Source organism: Urocitellus parryii, chromosome 8 (genome assembly GCF_045843805.1).
Source record: "Urocitellus parryii isolate mUroPar1 chromosome 8, mUroPar1.hap1, whole genome shotgun sequence".
In the NCBI taxonomy this organism is placed as follows: Eukaryota; Metazoa; Chordata; class Mammalia; order Rodentia; family Sciuridae; genus Urocitellus; species Urocitellus parryii.
Window position 1 is genome coordinate 44,136,544 of NC_135538.1, and position 24,669 is coordinate 44,161,212.

Sequence of the window (24,669 nt, forward strand, 5' to 3'; positions counted from 1 at the left end):
TCTGTAATTTAAATAGAAGGTTGTGTGTACTTGTATGGTTCCCTCAAGGAAATGTTTTCCAGGCTTTAATCATTCTTTTTTTTTTTAAGCAGGGAGAGAGAGAGAGAGAGAATTTTTTAATATTTATTTTTCAGTTTTTGGGAGACATAACATCTTTATTTTTTATTTTATGTGGTGCTGAGGATGGAACCCAGCGCCAGCGCCTGCCAGCCGAGCGTGTTACCGCTTGAGCCACATCCCCAGCCCCAAGCTTTAATCATTCTTATACAACCTTTAGGCATTTGGTCCTTTCTGGCTACCTATACTATTATTTTTTAATACTTTTAAGTTATTCATTTTGACTTAAAAATTTAACAGGATAATATTCGACATTCCTGTGGTAGCACTATAGTAAAACTATGATCACTATTGAAAATAATCTTACCCATTCTCTAAGTAGGAGTTAAGCTCTAATTGTGCATATGTAAATTCTGTGAAAATAAAATAGTTCTATTCTATCTAGCCTTAATGCTCAGGGTCTGCCTGAGTGTTGTAAAATGGAGTAAAAGCATATGTTAGAAGACCAGTTATGATATATAGAACCAAACAGGCACTCTCCTTCATGTGATCAAAAAGATTAAAGAACAAAGAATCATTTCATAACCAGTCAAGTCAGTCATAGCTGGTCTTGGAGAAGCCACGCTGGTTTAGAGAACTTCCTGGATACCTGAAACAAGGGAAAATGTTGATTAGGGTTGGCTTGAAATACATACCATAAGAGAACCAAGATTTCTCTCCATTTGAATATTGAAAATAATAATTCTAGAGGTATATCTGCAAGTTAAATCTGTATCCTATTACTCGTTCTCTCCTTTAATGCTTTCCCTTTTATATTTATATAGCTTTTTTTCTGATCCATCATTTTTTCTCTTTAATATCCAGGTACCTTTTTTATTAAAATGTTTTGGAAATGTAAAGATAGTTTGTGGAGGGGATTAACTGTGATAATTCTGTAGGTAATGAATGTTTATGCTTAATAAGAACATGCACTAGAATGTGGGTTCAGCACATTATTATGCAGTGAAGGAGGTTCAGAGGTTTCAACTGATTTATACTCACTTTACCTTAACTTCTCATTGCACTAGAAATAATAGTTTTAAATAATAAATAATGGAACTAAAAAGAAATAATAGTTTTAAATAAGGCTGTCAATTTAGCTTTTAACTACCGTTTATATCAAATATTCTTATTCAGTACAGGAAGCAGCTCACAAGTCTTGTACTTTGCTTGTAGTGATTAAAATAAAGTACTCCAGTGACATCTTGTGGCTACCCCAGCACAAAGCCCAAATGTCATTTCCTTGAAGAGATAGTATTTCTTAACCTTCCTAAAATCATTGCCCATAAAATACATAAGAGTAAACCCTTCCATATCATGATGCAATAGAGGGCCACTCTTGAGCTCAGAGAATCACATTAGTTTTCTCTTAGTCTGCATTGTCCCAAAAGAGCAAAAGTATAGATAATAAAAGATCCTTAGGTGGTTATTTTCTAACCCCATGTTCCTCGTCACCCTTAGCCCTCCACACATGTAGAGCTTCAGTCAAGGCAAGGTAGGTAGCCAAATGTGTTATTTTCAAATCTTTAGCTTAGACTGAGTTGAGGGGGGCTTTTATTCCTAGTACCCTTCTGGAATTTGAGAATAGTGATGCAGGGATAGATCACTGGTTTCTAGATAATCATTTAGAAGTCACTCAATATTTGTTGAGTGAATAAATTTTTCTATGAATCTTCATTACCCATGACTTAAGCTTAAATTCTGTCCTTTATATTCTGAAAACAATAAAAATGTTTAATAATTCTAATTAGTTATATTTTCTAAAGCTGAACGTGCTTTTTTCTTTCAAACTAAGCCAGAAGTTTCCATTTGCATTCATTTTAATCTGCCCTGTCCTATATTCTCAGACCTCTGATTTATTCTTCAGTGGCATTCAGTCTTATTGCTGTCTCTTACCATTCAGGGAAAAAAATAGGCCTACAAAGAAAGAAGATTCTTCTTTTACTTAAAGAACCTTTTTTTCCCACAGTTATTTGTATTGGCTGATATAGAATTTTTAAACTGCATTTCTCATAAATAAGGAGAGAATGATGTCATATACGTGTGTCTTTTCATTCCCATTTCTGTGTATATTTTCTTGTTCCTTTTGTGTATGTCACCAAACCTTATGTCATCTCACAATATTGTATTTATGGTAACCGAGCCCAATAGTAAACCTGTATTGCTAGCATTAAACCCATGTTTGTTAGGTTAGTATCATTCAGCATGTCATTTCTTTTGCAGACTTCACCTCACCTTACTTCACTTCATCTCTGGATATTCTTCAGTGACTTAAAATGAGCAAATTCTTCCAAAAGTAACCTGCAAAGCATTAAATGTTATCTGTCCCTGCAAAGCTGTTAATATAACACTATAGCTCTTGAGGCAATCATATGATTAGGTTTGAAAGTTTTTTTATTACAAAAAAAGGTTTTTTTTTAATTTTTGTTTTTGTTTACCTGGTCTAATTGGAAACTAGGTTATTACAAAAGGATGTGTTTGAGTCATATCAATGAGCTAAAGGTTTTCTTGTTTTTAGACTAGAAGAAGTAGAAGAAAAATATCTAAAGAGAGAATCAAAACCAGAAGATATACAGATGATTACAGAACTAAAAGCCATGCTTACAGAGAGAGACCAGGTCATAAAGAAACTAATTGTAAGATATTTTATTTTTGTTATAGCCCTGTTAGTTATCAATAGACTATTGTTTGGGAAAACATGGGGAATATTTTTAAGTAATTCTAAATGAAAACGAAAAGTACAGAATATCTCCATTGCAACTGAACATTTGACACGTCAAGTATTAGATATGTCATTACCACTAAACACTTAATATACCAATGAAGTATATCTATGTATGTGTATTATACATATAGAATTAGAACTGGCTGGGAAGGAACAGTTAACACATCCATGCACAGTTTAGGAAATCATGTTAATTTCCTAAACTGTGTTCCATCACACACTGATCCAGAGATGCTATATAAAAAGGATTCCAGGTCTCTTGTGGACTCAATAACATAGAAGTGCCAAGGGCCCTGAGAAGGGTGTCTGGGAAGAAAATACAGATTTAACAATAAATAAATGTCCTACATTAAAGCCATTTTTCCTTAAGGATGAAAAAATATACAAGTGTTTTAAAATTTATAAAACATTTCAGAGTCTTCTAAAATGATATGTCAATAATTAAAATACTGCTTTTTACTGCTACTAGTAAATGAACATTTTTCAAAGTAAAACAAGAAATAGAATCCTAATCGCTGTACATGTTCATTGATTTATTCAACTAAAAACTTTAGATATTAGCATACAAAGAAAGCATTGAGAGCAGCATTTATTTCTTAAGTCCTTTTATTAAAAGTATATTTCTTGGGCTGCAGTTGTGGCTCAGTGGCAGAACACTTGCCTAGCACGTGTGAGTAACTGGGTTTGATTCTCAGTACCATGTACCAATAAATAAAATAAAGGTCCATTAACAACTAAATATATGTGTGTGTGTGTGTGTGTGTGTGTGTGTGTGTGTGTGTGTGTTAGAATTTAGGAAACTCATCCTGGATGTTTTCTGGATCTAGAAGTACCACTGAAAACAAGAAGGTAGATTAGGTTCCATAGATGGAACTTGGGAGGAGGCCTTGGGTAAATAGTGTGGTACACTGTTTCTATCCACCAATCACCCAGTGATGTAAGCATCATACACATGAGCACAGACTTCATAGATAGCTCTATCTGGTAGCTTTAGACTCATGGAAAATTACTATCTCTTCACACATGCAATTACCAGTTTTGATAAATATATTTTATGGTCCATAAAGTAGCTGTTGGTTTTCCAGTTCTTACTCAGGAGGGGTATTACAGAAGCATAGTTTATCTTCACAGAAGGGTAGGTTTTAGGCATCAAAGAATAAAGAAACTTTCCAAAGCAACACAATCAGTCACTAGCAGGGCCAGAAATGCAGCCAAGGATTGTTTCACCCTCATGAACACCATAGTTCTGTAAGACTGTAAAACAGCATTTATACATTTAAGTTTCTAAATACTCAACCGAAAATGTTGAAAAGATGTTTATAATTCTTTTGCACAGGAGGATAATAAATTTTATCAGCTGGAATTAGTCAATCGAGAAACTAACTTCAACAAAGTGTTTAACTCAAGTCCTACTGTTGGTGTTATTAATCCATTGGCTAAGGTATGTACTATAAACACTGTAAAATAGGGGCATGACTTACACTTGATTAAAAATTTACTAAATTATTTGGAGAGGCAAAGAATAAAAATCTCAAAAAAAATTTTTAACTTAATAATCTGGCACCAGAATTTATGAGTTCTTTATTAGTTTCAGAATGAAACTGTTTAATATTTATTTGATATGCCTTAAAATATTTTACTAATAAAACCTTGGTTCTATCTTTTTGTTTTTTGTATTTCCAAAGGAAAAAAAAAAACTACTAACTCTCCTTTTGTAGATTTCTTGTCTTATCCTTACTGATCACAATCCTTCATGGGGTCCAGAAAGACACTCCAATCTTGGAGACCCATTGCTATCCCTAGCTTAAAGCCTACAGTCTTGGGCTGGGATTGTAACTCAGTGGTACAGCACTTGCCTCTCACATGTGAGGCCCTGGGTTCAGTCCTCAGCACCACATAAAAATAAATAAATAAAAATAAAGATATTGTGTCCATCTACAACTAAAAAAAAATATTTTTAAAAAAAAAGCCTACAGTCTTAATGGAATTTATTTTTGTTGTCCAGAAAAGGGCTTTAGTGGACTGAGCACTTGTCTCACATGTGTGAGGCACTGGGTTCAATCCTCAGCACCACATAAAAATAAATATAGATACTGTGTGTTCATCTACAACTAAATAATTTTTTTAAAAAAAGAAAGAAAAGGACTTTACTTCTTGAGTATAAAAATTAAATATAGCTTATTCTCATACTTTATTACTCTCCCAAGACATATATAGAAGAGCCTTGAAATGGACATGGCTAGATCTTATACTTTCTTTTACCCCAGTTTCCATGCCTCTGATTATAGTGCTTTGACTACGTGGGTATTCAATGAATATTTGCTTAGTTGCAAAATTTCAACATATTTTTGTCAATTCACCATATATTATTCTGGAAATAAAGCAAGTGATGAATAAATAAATGTGTATCAGCTTCCCAGGGGTTATGAATCTTTGGGGAGAAGTCAGTAGTAGAATAAATAAAAGTGCTAATGATAAAGTTATTTTTTCTTAAATATTTTATTAAGTTTCTCATCATGACAATTTCTAGTAGGCCCTTACTCACAAATTTTGCTTCCAAAGCTCTTAAAACTTCTCTGTTAAGAACACTGAACCCATCCTTCTTTTTACAAGTTAAAATGCTTCAAACTTTGAACTGTTTTGTGCAATGAAATGACTAAAGTAGAGACTTAAGAAATTATATAAACAGTTCTGAAGAAATTAATAGGTGGATGGATGAATAGAATTATTTTTAAAGTGATAATTTAGGGTTGCATAACCTTTTTAGTTGTAAATCAAAATTATAAGACTTGATGAATTAAGACATTAGAAATATGTTTTCATTTGTTATTTTATTGGAATGAAAATTTTCAACTATAAAATCATTACTGTAGAGCTTCACAAAGGATGCTTTTGATTTCTTAAAAATAGAGTACTTAGTATGCCCTCTGGTGATTAGAATAAGAAAATGCAAGATAGATTTATAAGAACTTCTCAGCTACATTTGATCCCTAACAATGACTTCAGTTTTCCCAAATAGTTCTGAAGAAGGTATTACTCTTCCTTCTTTTTTTTTTTTTAACAATAATGTTAAAATAGCCTCCTTGTCATACAATCTGTAAATCACAGAATATGACACAAAGGAAAATGTCTAGGTAGTAAGAAAATTACTTTATAATAAGTGAAAGAAAAGTACTATTGTGTACTCTAATTGTATTTTTTCAAACTCAAGTCATTTTGAGAGAAAACCATAAATTTAATTAGCATACATCTAATTATTAAAAAGTAAAAATATTCTAAATATCTTTTAAAATTTTTTTAGTTGTAGATGGACATAAAACCTTTATATATTTATTTGCATGTGGTGCTGAGGATTGAACCTAGCCCCTTATACTTGCCAGATAAATGCTCTACACGTAGTTTTTATTCTGCATAACAATATTATACTCATTGATTCTAGAAGTATGAATAAAATATTTTGAGACTAAAAGATAATGATTTGCAAGCTGCTAGGTTTTTGACAGTCTGCAAATGTGTTCTTTTTATCTCTATTAATTTTAAAGACTGATTAAAATTTTATGTAAGAGAAACATTGACTGCTGGGCGTGGTGGTGCACGCCTGTGATCCCATTGGCTTGGGAGGCTGAGACACGAAGATCACAGGTTCAAAGCCAGCCTCAGCAACAGCGAGGTGCTAAGCAACTTGGAGGAAACCCTATCTCTAGCAAAATACAAAATAGGGCTGGGGATGTGGCTCAGTGATCAAGTGCTCCTGAAAAAACAAAAAAGGGGGGGAAAACATTGATTACTTTTGTTTCTAAACTTTAAATTAAAAAAAAAAATTATGAGCCAGCCAAAGCTTCTGCCAATTAATTGAGAAATTAAACTGTTTTACAGATTTAATTTTCTTTCCTGAGAAAGCTGTCACAGTGAATTTAAAACCAAATTATCTCTCTAAGGTTTAGGTCTTAAATAGAAATGTGAGATTTGTTTCAAACTACATTACCAAGTATTTTCTCACTCCCTTTTTTTTTTTTCCAGGCAAGAACTGCCTCCCTTTGACAGATGATTAAAGTTCATGGACTTCTCTTTTAAAATTATTTTTGACTTTATTCCTTCTCCTAATTTTAGCCTAAATCCATGTAACCTGATGATATCTGCAAGACCTACTCTTTCCCCAACTTGTTTCCCTTTTTCCTTCCAATATTCTCTTTTCCTTTCCACATCCTTCTCCTCCCCTAATTTCACAATTAGTGGTTCACAATTAGGAATGAACCACTCCTGAATGTTTCTACCTCATTCTTTCTGTCCTGGTAGCATGTCTGTCTTTGAGGATTCCATGTAGATAACACTTCTAAGGATCCCCAGACCACACTTTGGGTAACACTGGTTAATTTTTAACATCCTAATTTAATACATACAAAGCTTCCAAAATTTTCCCATGCCAAATTTACATCTTCTACTGTTGTACTGTTCTTATTTTCTCATTTGTCCTTATGCAGGGACTGTCCTCACATGTATTATTTTTAAAACAGCAAAAGAAGAAGAATGATAAATCACCAACAAACAGGTTTGTGAGTGTTCCCAATCTAAGTGCTCTGGAATCCAGTGGAGTGGGCAATGGACATCCTAACCGCCTGGATCCCATTCCTAACTCTCCAGTCCACGATATTGAGTTCAACAGCAGCAAACCACTTCCACAGCCAGTGCCACCCAAAGAGCCCAAGACATTTTTGAGGTGAGCCCTGTCTCACCAGTTATTTTTTTTTCTTTTCTTTTTTTAACTTGAGAAAATTTATCTTCTTACATTACAGAAATCCACTACTCTAGGAACATCCTAAGAAAAGAAATATTACTGTGAAATATTTTTAAAATGTTTATATCACCTCTCTAGTGAACTCCCTTTTTATTCTGTTCAAAGAATTTTTTTTTATTTTACTGTCAATCCATTTTCAAATGATGGAAGAGGTGTTCATGTAATTCACATGTTTAACATTTTAATATTTATGGATGAATTTGCTTCATTTTTAGTATTGTCACCAGTTTTTTATTTATAATCTATCCTTATTGCAGAACTTTAAAATAATTTTTATTAGTTGGTTTTGTTTCTTATATTTTTTCTTACCTGTTTACCAGACTTTTTGTATATGAATCTCTGTAGAACCATTGATTAAATGTATTAATGAATTAATTTTTAAGTGAAGTGCAGCTATCCAGCCATTAGATAAAGACAGAAAAATGCATTTGTTTTATGCTCACCTTACTACAGCTTTTTTAAAGCTCCTTTAAGTTCAATATTTTCTATTTTTATAATTTTAAATTTTAAAGACTGTAAATGTCAGGTGGTACCACTAATAAGAGTCTTACAAGTAGAAAAGTTTTCTTTAAAACTGATTTATGATGTAGTTAATGACTAATTTTAAATAGTGAAAAATAGTCAAATAACATCTCTTAATGTGACTTCTGCTAAATACTTTGTGTTGCTTATTTTCCTTTGTGCATGGGTACGTTCAGGTATCAGTAAGATGCATGTGCATGAGCTCAAGGAACATGACTACTGGAGTTTCCATTACACATTGTTGCGTGCCTTGTAATTTCCCCCAAAGACGGTAGGGATTCTTTTTTTTTCTCAAGTAACCTGAAGAATCTTTAGTTAAAATAGTATAAATTATGTAACTTTGAAGACAAAGGAGAAATTCTATTTTTAATGCACTCCTTTTCTTGGAGTATCTGCTTATAGAATTATGAAATGAAAGTCTAATATAAATATGCAAATAGTAAAAAATACTATACCTTGACTTAGTTACTTTAATTCAATTATATATAAGGACATATCTGTGAAAATCAAATGTTTTTGTCAGATTCTGAAATTTTAATTAACTAAAGGGGAAAGGTGCTCAAAGAGAATGTTATTTTATTCTCTCTTAATTCCCACAATTTTTCCAGAAACTTTTTTCCAAAGGTGACATTATTTTTCTCAATTGTTTTTTGATTTTTAATATTTGTGATGGGGCTCCTCCTTAACTGACTGATGCACTCTGGTGCTCTCATGAGTGGAGAATTGATCATAGTGTAGAGGGAGTAGCAAGTCATTAAAACATAGCTTCTGACATGGGGAACCAGTTGGGAAAATCTACATTGATATTTTATGTGCTTTTTCCCTTTATTTTGCAAAACCTCTTAATGTTGGGTTACATTCTCTCTTTTTGTGAATTCAGTCCTCCTCAGAGTGAAGCTTCCCCGGTGGCTTCTCCAGATCCCCAGCGCCAGGAGTGGTTTGCCCGGTACTTCACGTTCTGAAAGAATTGTGTTGACACAGCTCTGTGTGGACTGTTACTAAGAGCATGACTTTATACAAATCTTTTTGTGAACAGGCTTTCCTGTGTCAAACACTGTGAATGAGAAAGTATTTGTTTTCCAATTTAAAAATCCACTGTATTTCCTGTCATATTTATTGGAATCACTCTATAAGGTACTATAATATGTGTGTAATTATAGCAGTTATTTTTATTTGAGATGGAAGAGTCTTTAATCTTTGTAATTACTGCAAAATAAATTTTGTTAAAACAAACAAGAATTCTTTCTTTTTTTCTATTAAATTTGCTTCCATTTTAAAATACTTTTTAAATTCCAAGTGAGACTTAACAACAAAAGTATATTGCATTAATGATTATGAAATCAAGTTATTTGACTTTATTAATTATAACAAAATGTGATAATTCATTATTATGTATAATTTTAACAAAATTGTTCAAATTTACAAGGCTAGAATTGAAGCATTTGTGTAAATTCTGGACATTGAAGAATATAAAATAAAAATTATTTTAGTAATGCATATTTTTGAAGAATCTGGGTGAACGTGATGAATACAAATAATACATGACCAATGGGTGATTATAATAATGTTAAATACCAACTTTTTTAAAATGGTTACATAATAGCCTGTGCTAAGGAGCAGTGTAAGGATTATCTCATTTAAACCTCATAAAATCCTGAAGGAATAAACCATTGCCTATGAGTTTGCACAGTTGATAGCTATCTCTGTTATTTTCCTGGAAAAATGTTTCTACAAAATACTTAATTTAAATTTGGGTTTTCTTTCCCTTTAACTAAAAAAAAAGAAAGAAAAATGAGTTTATGCTTATTGTATTTATTTATATTTTAGATTTTAAATATTTTACATATTTTTATTATGATTATACATAATATGAGGGTTCATTGTTACATAGTTATACATGTACACAATATAACCATATGATCTGATTCATATTGTTGCCCAGAATTTCCCCTTTCCCTTCATCTTCCCCCACCCCCATTCCTTTCCTCTACTTTACTAGTCTCCCTATAATTTTTGTGAGATTCTCCCACCTTCATTTCCTTTTCCTTTTTCCTCTCCACATATGAGAGAAAACATACAATCCTTAACTTTCTGAGATTGGCTTATTTCACTTAACATAATGCTCTCAAGTTCCATCTATTTTCCCACAAATGACATAATTTCTTCTTTATAGCTGAACAAAACTCCATTGTGTATATGTACCACATTTTCTTTATCTGTTCATTCATGAAGGACACCTTGCTGTAAATGTGATTGGGCATGTATCATTATAATATGATGACTTTAATTCTTTAGGATACCAAGGAGTTATATAGATAGGTTATATGGTGGTTCCATTCCAAGTCTTTTGAGGAACCTCCGTATTGATTTCTATAATGGTTGTCCTAACTTAAAATTCCACCAGTAGGGTAAAACTGCTCCTTTCTCCCCATATCCTCTCCAGCAATTTTTTATTGTTAGCATTCTCAGTGGTTGCTATTCTAAGTGTTATTTGCATTTTCCTAATTTGATTTGCATTTCCCTAATTGCTAAAGATGTTGAACATGTTTTTATATACTTGTAGGTCATTTTTATTTCTTCTTTTGAGAAGTGACTGTTTAGTTAAGTGGCCCATTTATTAATTGGGGATTTTTTGTGTGTAGCAACTTGTTTTTGTTTTGTTGGGGGGGGGGGTTACTTAATTATATATTTTTCAGTACTGGGGATTGAACTCAGGGGCACCTTACCGCTGAGCCACATCCCTACCCCTTTCTATTTTTGAGACAACATCTCACTAAATTGCTGAGGTTGGCCTTAAACTTGTAATATTCCTATCTAAGCCTTCCAAGTTGCTGTAATTACAGGCTCACTTAGGTGAACTGCAGGCATGCCCTGCTGGGTGGTAAATTTTTTTTTTTTTATATATATATTGTGGATGTTAGTAGTTAGCAGATTTTTTCCCTTTCTGTAGGTTCTCTATTCACATTCTGAATTGTTTCCTTTGCTGTGCAGAAGCTTTTGTAATTTGGCATCATCCATTTTTATAAGTCCTGGTATTATTTCCTCTGAGCTTTAGGAATCTCACTGAGGAAGTTGTTGCTTTTCCCTATATGTTGGCATGTTCACCCTATTTTCTTCGAGGAGTTGCAAAGTTTCTTTTATCTGTATATTACTTTTGGTAACATGGCCATATTAACAATATTCTCATATCCATGGACATGGGAGTTCTTTCCATATTCTAATATCTTCTTCAGTTTCTTTCTTCAGTGTTCCATAGTTTTTATTGCAGAAGTCCTTCACCACCTTGAATACATGTATTCCTAGGTATTTTGTTTTGTTTTGATGCTATTGTGAATGTAATCATTCTCCTGATTTCTTTATCAGATTAATTTTAGTTTGAAGTCTGCTTTGTCAAATGTGACAGCAGCTAATCCTGCTTGTTTGGGGGCTCCATTTGCATATTATAATCAGTCTCTATCATTTCACTTTCAGCCTGTGGCTATCTGCCTCTATATAGTTGGGTTTTGTTTATTAATCCATTATTCCTGCCTATGTCTTTAATTGGAGAGTTTAGACCCTTCATATTCACTGTTATTTATTTGTTTGTTTCTTTATACTGGGGATTGAACCCTGGGACACTCAAACACTGAGTCACAGCCCCAGCCCTTTTTATATTTTATTTTGAAACAGGGTCTTGCTAAGTTGCTTAGGGCCTCACTAAATTGCTGGGCTCACTTTGAACTCAGAATCTCCTTCCTCTAGCTGGGATTACAGGCATGCTTCACTGTGCCTGGCTATTCAGTATCATTTTAGAGACATGTTTATAAATTTCTGTCATTTTGACTTATTTATAATGTTTATTATAAATAAACATTTGGCCTTTGGTTACTTACTCTTCAAATGAGATTTGTTCATTTGTGATACTTGGAATTTGTTTTTGATTCTTCCTTCTGTATGTAGTATTTTTTTATATTTTCTATAGTCCTGGCTTAGTAGTCCTGAATTCTTTTATTTTTTGTTTATCTTTGAATGTTTTTATTTCATTAGCAATTCTGGAGGATAGCTTTGCCATAACAATGTTCATTAATGATGTGTTAATGATGTGTTCCAAGCCCTCCTGGATTTTAGAGAGTGTGCTGAGAAATCAGAAGTAATTCTGATTGGATTACTTCTACATGTGACCTGATATTTTTCTCTTGAGACTTTTAGAATTCTGTCCTTGTTCTAAATATTAGGTATTTTAAGTATAATGTGTTGTGGAGATTCTTAGTTCATCTTGTCTATGTTGGGTTCTGAATACCTCCTATATCTGGATGTCCATCTCATTCCCAGGATTTGCAAAATTTTCTTTTATTTCCCTGAAGAAGTTATCCATGCCATTAGCCTAGAGTTCATAAACACTCTTTGATCTCAGTGATTCTTAAATTTGGTTTCTTAATTTTGTGCGAGAGTACTTGTATATTCTGATCATGATTCTTTTCTTTGTTTTTCTTTCTTTCTTTTCATACTATCTGAATGTTCAAGGCTGGCCAGTTTGTCTTCCAGCTCTGAGATTCTCCTACATGGTGTACTCCATTAAGAGTGACTTTCAACTGAACATTTTATTTTTATTTATTGTTGTCGTGAAAGCACAGCCCAACTAGCAGGTTTCTATGAGGGACACAAGAAGATAAGAAAAATAAAGACTCATATTTAGATGTTTTTGAAGATAAAGCTGGGGTCAGGTGGAGTGCTGCTCTCTGATAAAGAAGCAGGTCTAAAGAGTTACGTCAGCAATCTTCATTTATATATGTCTCATCAGGTTAAAGACTATACAAGCATTATGCATTATTCTTTATTCAGGAAAGTTACAAGGCTAACAACATTACGACTTTTTCATAGTTGCATTCTTCAGTTGCAATGTGCAATGTTAGGAGCTTTGTGTAGCTCTCAAGAAGGTCCATTTTTTAAAGTTACTGTTATGAGGGCAGGTTCAGGAGCTGGTGAAACATTGTGATTGTCTAGCAAGAAAGTTCCTCTGAGGTTAGGGTTGTGGTTCAGTGGTGGAGCACTCGCCTAGCACATATGGGACGCTGGATTCGATCCTTCGCACCACATAGAAATGGATAAATAAAATAGAGGTATTTTGTCAAACTACAACTAAAAAATAATTTCAAAAAGAAAAAGAAAGTTCCTCTATTCCCAGAAGCTATGTGCTTGAGCAAGGTCAAGGCTGACAGGACTCTAGCAGAATCTCCTCATGGAAAGCATTACCACAGCAGCTAGGCAACCTGCACCTTTGCACAGAAACATTCCCAGGCACCAGGCATGCCACAGCCATAAGGGCATCAGAGACCCCACATGTAGTGTCATTCTTTTCCAAGATTTCTCTTTGGTTCTTTTTCAGTGGCTTGTTCTTATTGGATTTCTCGATATCCTATATTAACTTCCTTAATTCATTCAGTTGTTTTTCTGTGGTCTCTGGGAATTCCTTGATCATTTTGTATTCATCCTTTTGAATTCTTTATTGATATTTCATCCACTTAGATGTCTTTGAAGTCAGTTGTCCTAAATTAAGAACTTTAGGGAGGTATCAAGTTACCTTATTTTTCCTATTTCTTGTATTCCTGTGCTGAGTTTTGTGCATCTGTTGAGATGAACTTCTCTTCTATGGTTATGTGTATGTTTTTAGGACACACACTTCTCTTGGCAAAGCACTCTGGGATACCAGGTATTTATGAATTTTTCAATTCATTTCCAAGTGGGTTGTATAGTATAGTTTTCCTGCTAGTTATTTGGTGATTATGAGTATATTTCAATACAGCATGTGCTGTGTCAGAGTTTGAGGATCCCACTTTCCCTATGGGTCTCACAAGAATGGGATTCATGGGCTGAGATTGTAGCACAGTGGTAGAGTGCTTGCTTAGCACATGTGAAGCAATGGGTTCAATCATCAGCACCACATAAAAATAAAGAAAAGTATTGTGTTCATATACAACCAAAACTGTATTTTAAAAAAGAATGGGATTCTTTTTTCAACAAGTTTTGTATCCAGCAAGGTGTATGAGGTACACCTGCTCTTCCTCAGTTAATAATACTATATTCCAAAGGGATATGGAAACAGTATACATTGAGACCCCTCATAGTTGTGGTGCCCATAGTCTTTGTGGTTCATTCTGTTTTTGCTGTAGAAGTGGATGTTCATGAGGAGGACCTAAGGACTTCTCCTTAGGGGTTTTTGTCTCCCCTGTTATTTGTATTAAGGTATTATTGAAGTTTGAGTATAGCTAGTGTGTGGACCCAGGTGCAGTTTTTTTTTGGCTGGGTTTTGGGTGTAGTTCAGCAGCAGAGTCTCTACCCTGTGAACTGGTAGTACACCTCACAGAAACGGGAAACAAAAGCAAAAAAGCAGTAAACAATATATACCATTAAAATAAATACCAGGTGCCTAATATGGCACCTACAACACTAATTACCACAAAAAGGAATGACAAGATCAGCAGATGCCAACAGCAACATCAATAAATAGCTATGAACTTGTTCTGACATTGATGTAAATCACAGGTGGCAACAGTGCCATCCATGTTACTAACAACCACAACAATATGAATGGTGGGGGCAGAAATTATATAAACCAAATAGTTCTAAAAGATGGTAAAATACAGTTCATTAAGAGAAAAGAAAATGTGACCTAAACCTACTCACACCCCTAACACTACATCAAAACACAAAAGCCCTTACACATAGAATCATATACATTTACATGAATATTCACAGATATTTTTACAGGTACATTTGTAAAATCACCTATAATATCATACAATAATATATTTTCATGTATCAATCAATAGCCCAGTTTTAATACAATATATCAGCATAAAGCTAAAACAAAACCTATCCATTTGTGAAATATACATATTTGTATAAGTTTTCCTACATAATTTCACATATATTTTCATTTTTTATTCAAATACACAAGTTACACATGTTCATTCCCTAACCTTAACAATTGCCTTATCCCTCACCCTACTCCCATTCCTAACACTACATCAAAAAACAAAAGCCCATGTATAATCATGTACATTTATATAAATATTTGTATTGGGCAGGTACATTTATATACTGAGAAATAATATCATACATATTAATATATTTTCATGTATGAATCCAAGGCACAATTTTAAACAACATTGGGCCCTACAACTAAATTTACTTCCATCACTATAGTACATCAAAACACAAAAGGCTTTACCCATATAATCATGTATATTTTTGTTTATATTAATGGATATTTTGCTAGGTACATTTATATACTCACCATTAATATCATGTATAATACTATATTTTCACATATGAATCTATGACCTAGTTTAAACCAAAATATCTGCACAGAGCTAGACTGACTCATTTGTTCATGAAAACATATAATTGTATAGGTTTTCCTACATAATTTCATGTCTATTTTCATTTTTTATTTAAATAAATGCATACACATTTTTACCCTAACCCTAGCCTTACCCACAAACCTACTCCAACACCTAATAAAACATGAAAATACAAAAGCCCTTACATGTATAATCATGTACATTTATGTGAATATTCATATATATTTTGCCAATTTCATTTATATACTCACCCACAGTATCATATGTATTAATATATTTTCTGTATTTTCACCTGTGAATCCATGGCCCAGGTTTCAACCAAAATGTCATCATGGATTTAGACCAAAACCTATCCATTTGTGGAAACATGTACATTTGTTTAAGTTTTCCTACATTATTTCACGTATATTTTCATCTTTTTATTAAATATGTAGTAACACATATACATTACCTAACCCTAACCATAGCCCTACCCCTAAACCTACTCCCATGCCTAACACTTCATCAAAACCCAAAAGCCCTTACATGTAAATAATGTACAATTAAAGGAATATTCATAGATATTTGCTAAGTACATATATATACTCATCTAAAATATCATATATATTAATATATTTTCACCTGTGAATCTGTGGTTCAGTCTTCAACAAAAATGTCAGCACAGAGCTAGACCAAAACCTATTCATTTTGAAAGCATATACATTTACTTAGGTTTTCCTACATGCTTTCACATATATTTTCATTTTTTATTCAATTATATAGTTAAACATGTTTGTTCCCTCACCCTAATCCTAGGACCTAAACCTATTCCCACCCCTAACACTACATCAAAACAAAAGCACTTTTACATATAATCTTGTACATTTATGTGAATATTCATATATAGGTTACTAGGTTCATTTATATACTCACCTATAATATATACAAATTTATTTTCAAGGAAGCATACAAGGCCCAGTTTAAAACAAACATTTCACAACAGAGCTAGACCAAAATCTACCATTTGTGAGAACATATATATTTGCAGAGGTTTTTCTACATAATTTCAAATATATACATATATATATATATTTTTTTTAAATTTAAATATATAATTATAAATATTTGTTCCCTAACCCTAACCTTAACTCTACCCCTAAATCTACTCCCATAACTAACACTGCCGCAGTCTGGCTGGGCACAATTCAGGAGCCACTTGTCAAAAGAAACGAACTTTATTTTTAGAACCACAAACCGCACTACACAGCTCCTCGGGAAAAACCCTCAGAGCCCAACTGCCACCTCCGGCTTCCCACAAGCCTCTCCACAAGCCTCTCCACCTCCCCCACTCCTCCTGCTCTTGAGGCTGATTGGCTGGGTCGTGTGGGCGGAGTCAAAAAAAAGTCCCCCAATGAGCAGCTCCGTAGTCTGAAAGGGCGGGGAAACAGCCCAATGAGCATCACCGCAGAGGAGCCAATCAGCTAGAAGTTGCTGGGGCCGCTGTGAGCCAATCATCAGCTGGCAGCTGGAAGCTTGCTGGCAGCTGGAAGTTTGCTGGGGCCCCTTCGGCTGTGGCTCTCATCTCAACATCTCCCCCTCTCTGTTTAAACAACAAGCATGTGGCTTAGGGACCGTGCCTGTCCAATAGTACGTATGGTCCTTACCGGTAATCGGATGAGCTGACCTCAGGGCGTCAGCCTCCTGTCTTAGGTTGGTACCATTGCAGTTGGATCTTACCCGTCATTGACTACCAGTCCAATATACAGCCACACCTGTGGATAGGTCTTTGTACCAGCGGGGGGGGGGGGGGGGGGGGGGGGGGGGAGGTTCTTTGCCTCACCTCTGTTGGCCCCAAAATTTTAGCTGAACGATCATGACAAGCAGAAGGGAGGAAGATACACCAAGCCAATTGATGGCTCCTTTTGGAAAAATTGTACCACCGATGACACCATCAGCAAAAATACCCCAACACTACCACAAGTCACTGCACCAACAGATAGTTCACAATGCATACAATTGAGTTCACAATGCATACAAGTGATACATAGTCCAGGGAAGTTCTGCAAGCAGTTCAGTGATGGCTATTGCAGAAGCTGTAGATTGGTTTTATCTTTGTCTTCACCAGCACTGGGATGAAGATAGGAATTCTGGCAATAATGGCTAAAGAAAAAATTATGTAACATTCCAGAAGGCACTAAAAGAGAACAACTTTCTTAACAATTTACATTATCTTGAACAGAATTATTAAATATAATGAAAAGGAAAGGTGAAAGTAAAGAAACAGATCTGTTAACCTCCTTTTTGTTCACATTTTAAAACAATCCTCATCAGCTGTTTACCCAATTTAAATTAAACCATTTAAAAAAAACATTATTTGGATCCATTTTTTCATGAGCGCTCATCATATATGATATATGGATATATGTACATACAAACATACAACATAAAACACAAGTGTGCACACATAATATAATACGTACAACACATAACATAATAGTAAAGGCCTTATAACTTTTTACAGGTGAAATCTCCATTGCAAGCCTCTCCATCTCCCCCCTCCTCCTGCTCTTGAGGCTGATTGGCTGGGTCGTGTGGGCGGGGCCAAAAAAAGTCCCCCAATGAGCAGCTCCATAGTCTGAAAGGGCAGGGAAACAGCCCAATGAGCATCACCGCAGAGGAGCCAATCAGCTAGAAGTTGCTGGGGCCACTATGAGCCAATCATCAGCTGGCAGCTGGAAGTTTGCTGGCAGCTGGAAGTTTGCTGGGGCCCCTTCAGCTGTGGCTCTCAACATAACACTACATCAAAAACCACAAGCCCTTGCACAGATAATCATTTACATTTATATGAATATTCATGAATATTTTACCAGGTTCATTTATATACTCACCTATAACATATATATTAATATATTTCAGTGCAAGAATCTATGGCCCACTATTAAATCACTATGTTACCTTAGAGCAGGACCGAAATCTGTGTGTGTCACACACACACACACACACATATATATGTGTCACACACACACACACATATATATGTATATATATTATGTAGATATATATATACATATATGGCCAGGTTCATTTATATATTTACCTATAGTATCACATACATATATTCCTACATAATTTCATGTACATTTTTATTTTTAATTCAAATACATAGTTATACTTGTTTGTTCCATATTCCTAACCTTAGCTTTATCCCCAAACCTACTCTCTCTCCTAAAACTCCACCAAAATGAAAAAGCCCTTACACATAAAATCGTGTACATTAAAATGAATAATCATAGATATTTTTAAAGGTACAATTGTATATTCCCCTGTAATACAATATAATATATATATTATCAAAATGTCAGCACTGAGGTAGACTGAAACCTATCCATTTGTGAAAACATATATGTTTATATATATTTTCATGCATAATTTCACATATATTTTCATTTTTTATTAAAATATATAGATGTACATGTTTGTTCCCAAACCCTAACCCAAGACCCCCTAAACCTAATCCCACAATAGTACATTAGAATGCAAAATCCTTACAGGTATAATCATTGATATTTATATGAATATTCATAGATATTTGCCATGTACATTTGTATATTCAGCTATAACATCATATATTTTCACCTATGAATCCATGGCCTAGTTTTCCACCAAAATATCTATTTTTGAGAACACATTTATTTTGAGAACATTTATTGCCAAATGCCAATGTCTCGGCTTGGCACAAGATCACGAGCCACCACACAGCTTTGTAGGTTCAAACAGCAATTCTTTATTCCCGATCTCACACCAGCCTCCACACACGCTCAGGGGAAATTCTCAATCTACCGCACAATACACGTTCTAAATACTTTTTCTCCACGAGAACTCAGTGGGAACTCAGGCAGCAGGCACGCCCTACTCCCAGCAGCAATAATCTTCAACCTCTAACTTCCCTAAAACTCCTTTTGTCTTAAACCAGGAACACCCTAAGGAGTGGGATACTTCCTCAAACCTGATCAGCTCTAAACCCGGATCCGCCTTGGTCCTTGAGCAAGGTCACCTTACATGCAATGTCAACAGCGAAATCCATTTAACATGGGGTACGCTGGCAAGGAAATTTTGAAGCGTCATTCCTACTTGACAATGGCCCTCAGCAATTTATGTAAGTTTTTCTACACTATTTCATGTATATTGTCATTTATTTATTCAAATATGTAGTTATTCATGTTTATTCCTTGACCCTAACTCTAGCCCTACCCCTAAAGCTACTCCAGCATACAACAGTACATCAAAACCAAGTGCCCTTACAAATACAATCATTCACAATCATGTAAATATTCATAAATGGTTTATCATCTATATTTATATATTCATCTATAATATCATTTATATTAATATATTTTCAATTAGTATTCCATGCCAAGTTTTCAACCAAAGTGTCAGAATGAAGCTAGTCCAAAACCTCTCTGTTGCCGGGTGTGGTGGCGCATACCTGTAATCCCAGCGGCTCTGGAGTCTGAGGCAAGAGGATTGCATGTTCAAAGCCAGCCTCAGCAATAGGGAGGTGCTTAGCATCTCAATGAGACCCTGTCTCTAAATAAAATACAAAATAGGGCTGGGGATATGACTCAGTGGTCAAGCAACCCCAAGTTCAATCCCCAGTACCTCCCTCCAAAAAAACCTCTCCTTTGAGTAGAACATATTCATTTATATCGGTTTTCTTACATAACTACATGTATTTTTCTTATTCAAATAAGTATTTACATGTTTGTACCCTACCCCTACCCCTACCCCTAAACCTAGGCCCACTCCTAACTCTACATTAAAATGCCAAAGACCTTACACTGATAATCATGAACATTTATATGAATATTCATAGATATTTTTCCATATACATTCATATACTCACCTACAATATCATATATATTTATATATTGTTGTTACTGCCAGTTACCAGAGACAAGTTCTGCCTCCCCAAACATTGAAGTTTGTACCAGAGAAGCCCTGAGGTAAGCGTAAAAAACAAGTTTTCTTTAAATCATAGTAACACAGACTTCTCCGTGGAGGAAGAAGGGGGCCACAGCTGGTATCCTGTATCCCAAGAAGTGGGAGGATCCTCCCCCCTTTTAAACCTCTTACATTTTCTTTGTTCTCCTTCCCTCTTCCCTGCTTATCTCTCCCCTTCCTTTCCCTATCCTGTGTACTAGTTCTGGGAGATGCCAGTAGAATGGCCAAAAGGAGAAGATGATGTGAATTTGGTGTCAACATACCTTATATACAAACAGAGATAGGATAAACTCTGGTATAAAGGTGTATTAAGAATTGTAATGCAAAAAAAATCAATAAGAGAGCTCATGTATAATGGCATAATTTGGTATGAACATACTTTATATAACTTTATAGTTATGAAAAATTGTGTTGTGAATGGATAATAATGAATGTAATGCATTCCACTATTGTCGTGTGTGAAAGAAATACATAAAAAGAAAGAAAGAAAAAGAAAAAAAAAGTGAGAAGTCAACAGGCTGGAAGGGCCAAAGGTGAAGTGATCCCAGGCAGGAAAGGAGCGGCAACCCAGGAGACATTAATTAACAGCATTAATTAACCTGTTGTGAGGAACAAATAGGCAGGTAACCTTGGGGATGGGTGAAAGACTCTGAAAGGGTTAGCATTTCACTCACTCAGAGGCAGTCTCCAACTTTCCAGACCCAAACCACTTTTTATCTCCTCTTTCTGACCCAATTACCTGTCTACAATAACTGCCTGTCTTTCATTCTTGCTTCATTTTCACCTATGAATCCACGGCTCAGTTTTAAACCAAAATGTCAGCACAGACATACAGTGAAACCTATTACTTTGTGACAACGTGGACATTCATATAGATTTTCTCCATAATTTCAAGTACATTTTCATTTTTATACTCAAATATATAGTTACCCAAGCTTGAAACCCAACGTTAACCATGGCCCAATTCCTACATCTTCTTCCTCCCCTAACACTACATCAAACCACAAAAGCCCTTACACCTAAAGTCATGTACATTTACATGAATATTCATAGATATTTTGACAGTTTCATTTATATTTTCAACTATAATATTATTTGTTTTTTATTTTTCTGTAGATTTATAGTATTTTCCCCTCTTAACAAAGAGTACTGAAGAGTATGCACAATCAGCCATAATATGTACATAGTCTCAATGTCTCCAGTTATCTTTTTAAAACATAAAATAATACTTAATGCTAGTACCTAGTTTTTCTAGTAGTCATTAAAATTTTAATTCTGTTCCTTGAATTATATTTCAAATCATCTCAGTCTCATTTTTTTGTAATTCAGTTTTGCTGTTCTTTTAAATACACACACACACATACATATATATATATATATATATATATATATATATATATATATATATATATCAGTTGCTGATGGACCTTTATTTTATTTATATATGGTGTTGAGACTCAAACCCAGTGACTCACACATGCCAGGCAAGCACTTTACCACTAAGCCACAACCCCAGCCCCAGTTTTGCTATTCTTGATGGCAAAATATAAATAAAAAAATTCATTAGGACACGTTGTACACAAATGGAGCACAACTTCATATTCCTCTGGCTGTGAATCGTGTTGAGTCAAACCAGTAGTGTAATCATACACGCTATTAGGTTAATAATGTCTGTCTCATTCTACAGTCCTTCCTACCCCCACTGCTGCTTTCCTGCATTCACTCCTCTCTGCACAAACAAAAGTTCCTTTATTATTCCCTACCCTTCCTACCTCCATCTGATCCACTATGGATCAATGTCTGCTTATCAAAGAAAACATTTGGCCTTTAGTTTTGGGGGATTGGCTTATTTCAGTTAGCATGACATTCTCTAGTTCCATCCATTTACTTGCAAATGCCATATTTCATTCTTCTTTATGGCTAATATTCCATTCTGTATATGTATCACATTTTCTTTATTCATTGGAGGACATCTAGGTTGGTTCCATAGTTTAGCTATTGTTAATTAAGCTACTATAAACGTTGATGTGGCTACCTCACTATAGTGTGCTGATTTTAAGTCCTTGGGTATAACCCAATGAGTGGGATAGCTGCGTCAAATGGTGGTGCCATTCATAGTTTCTGAGGTATATCCATACTGCTTTCCATAGTGGTTGCACCAATTTACAGTCCCACCAGCAATGTATGAGTATACCTTTTTCCCTACATCCTCACCAACATGTATTATTGCTTGTGTTCTTGATAATTGCCATCTGACTGGAGTGAGATGAAATCTTAAGAGTAGTTTTGATCTGCATTTCTCTAATTGCTAGAGATGATTAACATTTTTTCATGTTTATTGATCAGTTGTATTTCTTCTTCTGTGAAGTATCCGTTCAGTTCCTTAGCTCATTTATTGATTGGGTTATTTGTTTTATTTGGTGTTAAGTGTTGTGAGTTCTTTATATATCCTGGAGATTAATGCTCTGTCTGTAGGCTCTCCTCACATTACTGATTTCATTGTTTCATTTTCTGAGAAGAAATATTTTACTTTGAGTCCATTCCATTTATTGATTCTTGATTTTACTTCTTGCATTTTAGGAGTCTTGTTCAGGAAGTCAGTTCCTAAGCCAACATGGTGAAGTTTTGGGCCTACATTTTCTTCTATTAGGCACAGGGTCTCTGATCTAATGCCTAGGTCTTTGATCCACTTTGAGTTTTGTGTGGGGTGAGAGATAAGGGTTTAATTTCATTTTGTTACATATGAATTTCCAGTTTTCCCAGCACCATTTGTTTAAGAGGCTATCTTTTCTCAAGTGTATGTTTATGGCACCTTTGTCTATTATGAGATTACTGTATTTATGTGGGTTTGTCTCTGTGTCTTCTATTCTGTTCTATTGGTCTGCATGTCTGTTTTCATGCCAATACCATGCCATTTTTGTTACTGTGTAGTATGATTTAAGGTCTGGTATTGTGATGCCTCCTGCTTCACTTTTCATGCTAAGGATTGCTTTGGCTATTCTTCATCTCTTATTTTTCCCAATGAATTTCATAATTGCTTTTTCTAATTCTATGAAAAATGTCATTGGTATTTAAATAGGAATTGTATTAAATCTATATAGAGCTTTTGGTAATATGGCCATTTTGACAATATTAATTCTGCCTATCCAAGAGCAGGGGAGATCTTTCCATCTCCTAAGATCTTCTTCAATTTTTTTCTTTAGTGTTCTGTAGTTTTCATTGTAAATATCTACCACCTCTTTTGTTAGATTGATTCCCAAGTATTTTATTTATTTATTTATTTATTTATTTATTTTGAGGCTATTGTGAATGGGATAGTTTTCCTAATTTCTGTTGCAGTGGATTCATCACTTATGTATAGAAATTCATTTGATTTATGGACATTGATTTTATCTCCTGCTACTTTGATGAATTCATTTATTAGTTCCAGAAGTTTTCTGGTGGAATTTGAATCTTGTAAATATAAAATCATGTCATCAGCAAATAGTGATAGTTTGAGTTCTTCTTTTCCTATTTGTATTTCTTTAATTTCTTTCATTCTTTTAATTTTGCTCTAGCTAGTCTTTCAAGGACTATGTTGATCAGATGTGGTGAAAGAGGGCATCCCTGTCTTGTTCCAGTTTTTAGAGGGAATACTTTCAATTTTTCTCCATGTAGAATGATGTTGGCCTTGGACTTGGCACAGATAGATTTTACAATGTTGAGGTATGTTTCTCTCTCCCTAGTTTTTCTAATGTTTTGAATATGAAGAGGTGCTATGTTTTATCAAATACTTTTCAGCATCTATTGAGATAATCATATTATTCTTGTCTTTAAGTCTATTTATGTGATGTATTACATTTATTGATTTCCATATGTTGAACCAAACTTGCATCCCTGGGATGAACCCCACTTGATCATGGTGCATTATTTTTTAAATATGTTTTTGTATGTGATTTTGAAAGTCTCAATTGAAAATTGAACAATTGCTTCTGTTGGCTTTCAAAATTTTTCTCTGCTTCCCTTCTCCACCGATAGGTGGGGTTATCTTAAGTTTGATGTTAGCTCCAATAGGTGGGCATGGGACCAGTTGGGTGGGCGAGTTTTGTGCAGACACTCTCATGCCCTCTTCTGGTCTTCCCACCTGTTGTAGCTGGCCCCTTTTGTCCCCTGCATAGTTCAGGACTCACTGAGCTGGAGAGAGCCAGTTTTCTCTAGTTTCTCCAACC

General features: G+C 34.5%; 1 protein-coding gene across 3 annotated transcripts in view; it reads left to right on the forward strand.

The window, feature by feature from the left end:
* Nucleotides 1–9,139, forward strand: part of Fam184a (family with sequence similarity 184 member A) — a 132,096-nt gene extending 122,957 nt beyond the window's left edge. For 2 of the 3 annotated variants that reach the window (XM_026394081.2, XM_077802095.1), the window contains 4 exons: nt 2,615–2,732; nt 4,158–4,262; nt 7,336–7,538; nt 9,019–9,139. In XM_026394081.2, coding sequence (XP_026249866.2) covers nt 2,615–2,732; nt 4,158–4,262; nt 7,336–7,538; nt 9,019–9,100 — 508 coding nt within the window. In that variant the 3' untranslated portion in view covers nt 9,101–9,139. The remainder of the gene's footprint in view (nt 1–2,614; nt 2,733–4,157; nt 4,263–7,335; nt 7,539–9,018) is intronic. The other variant, XM_077802096.1, reaches the window with a different exon arrangement.
* The last annotated feature ends 15,530 nt before the right edge of the window (nt 9,140–24,669 follow it).